The sequence below is a fragment of the Bufo gargarizans genome, chromosome 4 (genome assembly GCF_014858855.1).
Source record: "Bufo gargarizans isolate SCDJY-AF-19 chromosome 4, ASM1485885v1, whole genome shotgun sequence".
Taxonomy (NCBI): domain Eukaryota; kingdom Metazoa; phylum Chordata; class Amphibia; order Anura; family Bufonidae; genus Bufo; species Bufo gargarizans.
In genome coordinates, this window is record NC_058083.1 from 436,249,677 (window position 1) to 436,255,676 (window position 6,000).

General features: G+C 50.9%; 1 protein-coding gene across 1 annotated transcript; it reads left to right on the forward strand.

Moving 5' to 3' along the window:
• Positions 1-2,012: 2,012 nt before the first annotated feature.
• On the forward strand, positions 2,013-4,640 carry INSM1 (INSM transcriptional repressor 1). The gene has a single exon (XM_044291744.1). The coding sequence runs from the start codon at positions 2,063-2,065 to the stop codon at positions 3,317-3,319; it is 1,257 nt and encodes a 418-aa protein (XP_044147679.1). The 5' UTR covers positions 2,013-2,062; the 3' UTR covers positions 3,320-4,640.
• Positions 4,641-6,000: the final 1,360 nt, after the last annotated feature.

The following is a 6,000-nucleotide window of genomic DNA, read 5'->3' on the forward strand; positions in this document are numbered from 1 at the left end:
ACCCCTTTAGTGATACACCACATGTTACAGTCACATAAACGGTCAGCACTTTCAGCGACCTATGGGCAGGATACTGCGGTACATACATGTAATCAGCTGTGTGACGGGGCAGAAGTGTCGCTGAAATGTGACCAGGTATGAGGACAGTGACCAGGTATGTGACGGCACCATGGAGGAGGCAGGGGCTGGCCCGTTTTCTATGAAACGCTGTATGAACTGCGCACTATTTGCTCTGCAGAGATGTCATTCATAGACGATGTCACCGCTCATGCAGTCAGAACCCGTCACAGACATTCATGTACTGCCGGAGACTCCTCCAAGACTTCAGAAAGAAATGAGAGAAACATTAGATAGACAGATAGAGCCAAGATGCGAAGATGAGGCGGCACTCCACCACCCATCCGCCACGTTTGGAGTACCGCCTACTGTCCCAGAGGGATGACATCCGAACATCACCTTATAGACGGTGCCGCTAGTTGTTTTTGCTTTAAATAGACAGATAGGTGAGTGATCGATGATAGATATAGATAGGAGATAAATGGGTAAGATAGTAGAGCGCACTCAGGAGTAAGGCTACTCTCACATCAGTGAAAGTGTGTATATGAAAGTCCAGCTCACCCTTAATCTGATCCGCGTGCACGGAACGAATCAAGTAGATTCCACAGTTCAAACGATAAGAAGGAAGAGTTCCAGCACTTGTATGTAGTTTCCTTGCGATATCTTTATTTTCCAAAAACAGCTTCACAAATAAGGACCAATTCACACACTCCTGCACAGTGGACGCGTTTCGAACTTTGGCGTTCTTAGTCGTAACCTGTTCGAAACGCGTCCACTGTGCAGGAGTGTGTGAATTGGTCCTTATTTGTGAAGCTGTTTTTGGAAAATAAAGATATCGCAAGGAAACTACATACAAGTGCTGGAACTCTTCCTTCTTATAATGTGAAAGTAGCCTTAGCACTGGGGTCTGGGGGTCCTGCTGACAAGGACATCATCTGTACGGAGTCCGTATGTGCTCCCTGTATTTGTATGGACTTCCACACTCCGTAGACATACTGAAAGGGAACTTAGATTGTGAGCTCTGTTGGCGACGGCAATAATGATAGTGTCTGTAGAGTGCTTTAGAAGTGAGCAACATACATAAGAAAAAATAGACATGTAGATAATAGAGAGATATATAACAGATAGAGAGATAATAGATAGAGAGATGATAGATAGATAATAGATAGAGAGATGATAGATAGATAATAGATAGAGATAATAGAGAGATAGATATGAGATAGAGAGATAGATGATAGATATATAACAGATAGAGAGATAATAGAGATAGATAGATAGATAGATAGATAATAGAGAGATATGAGATAGAGAGATAATAGATAGATAGATAATAGATAGATAGATAATAGATAGAGAGAGATAGGAGATAGATAGATAATAGAGAGATATGAGATAGAGAGATAATAGATAGATAGATAATAGATAGATAGATAACAGATAGAAGCTGACATTCTTGCCCGGGTGTCTCCTCCATTATTCCCCGTTCATACAGGGCACAGCAGGTGCAGGACCCCGGACAGCAGTTTCGCCCTCAGCTGGGGTGTACATGAGGCCCGTTATCCGCGTCCTGCTCGCGGGGTCAGCACCGGACACGTCCCCTCCACTTCCAGGTATAGACAGCAGCAGGAGTGTCAGGCGGGGGCTGTGCACAGGGGGTAGGGTCGCCCTCTCCCCCTCCACATTTAGGCACGTGTGGCCGGGCATTGAGAGGCAGCCAGGCGTGAGGGCGGGCGGGGCCGGGCGTGTGCCGCCACAGCCGGAGGGGAGGGGCGGGGCTCAGGTACATCTGCCGCTCGCGCCTGTCCCCGCCCCCCGCAGCACTTGAGCCGCCGGGCCCGGCCTGGGATTGGCTGCGGCGCTGACAGCTCGGCGTGCGCTCAGGAACATCGCCGCTTATAAAGAGGAGGCGACCCCGGGGCTGAGGATCCACAGATCGGCTCGTACAGCACCTCGGACAGAGCCAGAGCAGCACCTCGGACAGTGCCCGTTACCTCCGCCCGCAGACATGCCCAAAGGCTTCCTGGTGAAGAGGAGCAGAAAGTCCCCACCCGTGTCCTACAGGGTCCGGGACGAAGATGAGGAGCGCGGGCAGTGGATGATGTTCCCCGTTGTGTCCGGGCAGAGGCCGGAGCTGTGCACGGCCACCGGAGGATCTGCAGCCCCAGCCAGTCCTGACCGAGCCGCCCTGGCGCCCCCCTGCTGCCCCCGGCCGCCTCCAGCCGGTCAGTACGGGAACCCCGACTCTGTGCAGCAGTCCCTGTCCAGCCCGACCCGCCCGGTGAGCCGGGAGTACCTGGACCGCAGCTTCAGTCTGGGCTCCCCGGTGTCCGCGGAGTCCTTCCCGGCTCTGGTGACTTCCATGGAGCCGCTGCTGTACCCGCCCACCGACCTAAAGATGAGCTCCTCGGGCAGCCTGCCGCCCGCCTCCTCCGCCTCCTCCGGGGCGCTCCTGAAGCGTCCAGCCGAGCCGCACAGCAAGCTCAGCGGCCACCACAAGCCGCCCGCCGCCAAGAAGACCAAAGCCATCCGGAAGCTGACGTTCGAGGACGAGGTGACCACGTCCCCGGTGCTGGGGCTGAAGATCAAGGAGGGTCCGGTGGATCCGCCCCGCAGCTCCGGCCACAAGCCGCTGGGGGAGTTCATCTGCCAGCTGTGCAAGGAGGAGTACAGCGACCCGTTCTCCCTGGCGCAGCACAAGTGTTCCCGCATCGTGCGGGTGGAGTACCGCTGCCCCGAGTGCGACAAGGTGTTCAGCTGCCCCGCCAACCTGGCCTCCCACCGCCGCTGGCACAAGCCCCGGCCCCCCGCGGCTCCCAGCGCCCCCGCCAAAGACGAGCCCCTCAGCGACCGGGACACCCCCAGCCCCGGGGCCTCAGAGTCCGGCTCCGAGGACGGGCTGTACGAGTGCCCGCAGTGCGCCAAGAAGTTCCGGCGCCAGGCCTACCTGCGGAAGCACCTGCTGTGCCACACCGCCGAGGAGCTGCTCTACCCGGAGGACAGGCGAGCCAAGAGCCCGGGGCCCATCAACCTGAGCGGCAGCTCCGAGTGCCACTCGTGCCCGGTGTGCGGGGAGACCTTCCCGGGCAAGAGCAGCCAGGAGCGCCACATCCGCCTGCTGCACTCGTCCCAGCTGTTCCCCTGTAAGTACTGCCCCGCCACCTTCTACAGCTCGCCCGGCCTCACCCGGCACATCAACAAGTGCCACCCGTCCGAGAACCGCCAGGTCATCCTGCTGCAGGTGCCCGTGCGCCCGGCCTGCTGACCAGCCAAAGACTAGTGTGGGGAGGAGAGGCCTGGTGGGCACTGAGAGGGCATGGTAAGGGACTGCCAGCAGGAGTGCCCTCTCATCCCAGGATCTGCCAAACAATGGCCTCTGACCACTGTGGCCTGAAGAGAACTGTGCCTTTCCTGACACCAACCCCATGCTGCCACCCTCCTCTAGCCTAGGAGGGGGGGCACTGCCACCCTGCACCTGGACTGACCTGCTGCCAAAACCAGAAGCAGCCATATGAGTGCATTACATGTGGTTATTGTGCTTTAAAGCAAGATAGGGCAGAGGGTAGACTGTACCAATGACCGTGCCCACCTGGCAAGGGAGGCAGCATCTCTATACCAAAGCAATAATGTTCTCCAGAGACCACCACTGAGGAATGAGACAGCACTACCCGTGGAGGCAATGCAGCCCCCCCATGCCACCCCAGGGTGGAATCTTTGCACTGTCCTAGAGCTTGGCATTGCCCCTCCAGCCTTAACAGGGGTAACATTATTGCTTTCCGGCCGTGCCGCCTCCCGCTCAGTCACTAGTGATGCAAACCTGTGATAGTGTTGTCTCTCTGTGTCTGCCATGGCACCGGGCCTGGCACGGGAATGTGAGTGTAACTGTTCTGTAGTCTGTTCTGTTGTAGGATGACGCCACACAAGGTCATGGTGTTCTTGGTGTGTGCATATCTCATGCCGTGTAGGGTGGGCGCCTTCTTTCCTTGCCAGCTTTGCCCACTCTCCTGTAGAAAAGGGTCTCCTGTAAATGTCGGCCCCTGTCCGCGTTCCTGTCTGGAGTCCACATCCACTGCCTTTGATTCACAGCCTGTCCCCGACCATGACGATTAGCTTTATAACGGCTGGTGAACGCCCCCAGATCTGATCTTAGGGGGGGCCCTTGATTTTAGTCTTTAGCCACAAATGCCTTGTCTCCTAACTTTGTAGAAGAGACGATGAACTGCCTTGTATGATAGAGAGGCCACGCCAGTGCCCACTGCCGCCTGCCGGCCGTCTCCACCCCTGTCCAAATGTATATGTTAATTTTATGATGAATTATGTTTATTTATTCCTTTATTTATTGCTGTGACCATTAGCGCAGTCTTCTGCGCCTGACATTCCCCATCGTCACCGCTCGCTTTTATTTATTTGTCTTTTTGGCTGGAGGGCTCGCGCCTTTCTACATTCCTAATCGATGGCTGTTTCCATTCATTGTGCTTTAAGGGGCAGACGGCTCTGTTAAACGGATAGCTCTTAATTGTCTAGAAGCAATCTCTTTTCTACATACATTATTTTCTTATCTGCTAGCTATTTATAGAGAGCTTCGATAGAACTGTTTCCACCGTGTAACTATTTGCTATTCAAATAAAATATTTTCAAATTCAAACGGAACTTTGCGACTTGTGTTTTTACTCCACCTAAACCTCGTGGTATAGAATGTAACCCCCTCCAGAAGACCACCTCTAGGAGGAGACCACCTACAGCCTAGGCCAGATTATTCTGGCATGGGTTTTTATAGCCTACGTCTAATGACCCTCGGTTTTTAGAGGTGGTTTCCTCAAAGAGGTTTCACTTGTCCAGGTTGTCCACCACCATGAACAGGAGGGAAAGGACTTCTACAGTAGCGTTGGTTTTCTCTTACAATTATTCTTTTCTTTTTATTATTATTTTCAGTCAGTTTAGACTTTTTTTTAATTTGCTCTGAGATGTAAATATGTCTTTATAATATATACAACTATTAGAGTTTTATTGAAATATTTTTCAGATTTACTTATATTTTCTTATTAGCTTTTTCAACCTTTTAAAAGTATTAGGTCTGGATTGTCACATTTTTTTTTTCCAAGATAATTTAGAAGAAGGCGATTCATTTTTATCTTACCTTTCACATAAATCAGAGCTTAATCTTCTACATTACATTATTCTACATTCTACAGTGTTTTTTAGGCTTTACAATTAGATAACCTGTTTCTAGGAAATGTTCCACTTGGGTAAGTTACAGGTAAGTTGCAAGAGAACTCATTAGTTTTTGAGATTTAATGCTAGGGTCTTAGTAGAAGATGTACACAATTAGGGGGTAGGACAATCAGTGCCAGCCTTCCTGTATTCTTCACTAGAGGGACAGGTTGCCTGATGACACTTCTGGGAATAGTGTTCTATGATGGAAAAGCATCAGACATGGAAGGCTTGAGTAAGCTCTAGTGTATGGCCACATGTTCAGGTTTTTTTATGCCAAATCAGGAGTGGATCATAAAAGATGAGAAGTAAGTAGTGTATGTCCTTAAAACGTTCTCTCCTTTTATGATCTACACTTCAAAAACAGCATCAAGAAACCTGAACGTGTGGTAGCAGCATTAGGGTCCACACTGAGTAGTCCCTCTACTACACTTGCTTATAGGTGGCTTTTATTGTCTTGTACCTCTATAGGCTTAGGTATTGTGTCCAAACTGACAAGAACATCATGACTGATACCCATTTATTGGACGCACATAAATATAAGCACAAGTGTTACAGATGATGAATACCCATGTGTTTGGTTTCAATCTAATATTATCTATCTATCTAAAGAAAAAAGAGCAGAACTGTTAGGAAACAGCAATGAAGTGGATGCAGATCCTCAGGATAAAGCAATCAATGTTTCAGACATAAGATCCCAAAAAGTGAGGACTTTATTCATCCCATGTATGACGC

Excerpts from the sequence above, each read along its gene's own strand:
- INSM1 (XM_044291744.1), top strand. The coding sequence starts at position 2,063 with ATGCCCAAAGGCTTCCTGGTGAAGAGGAGCAGAAAGTCCCCACCCGTG.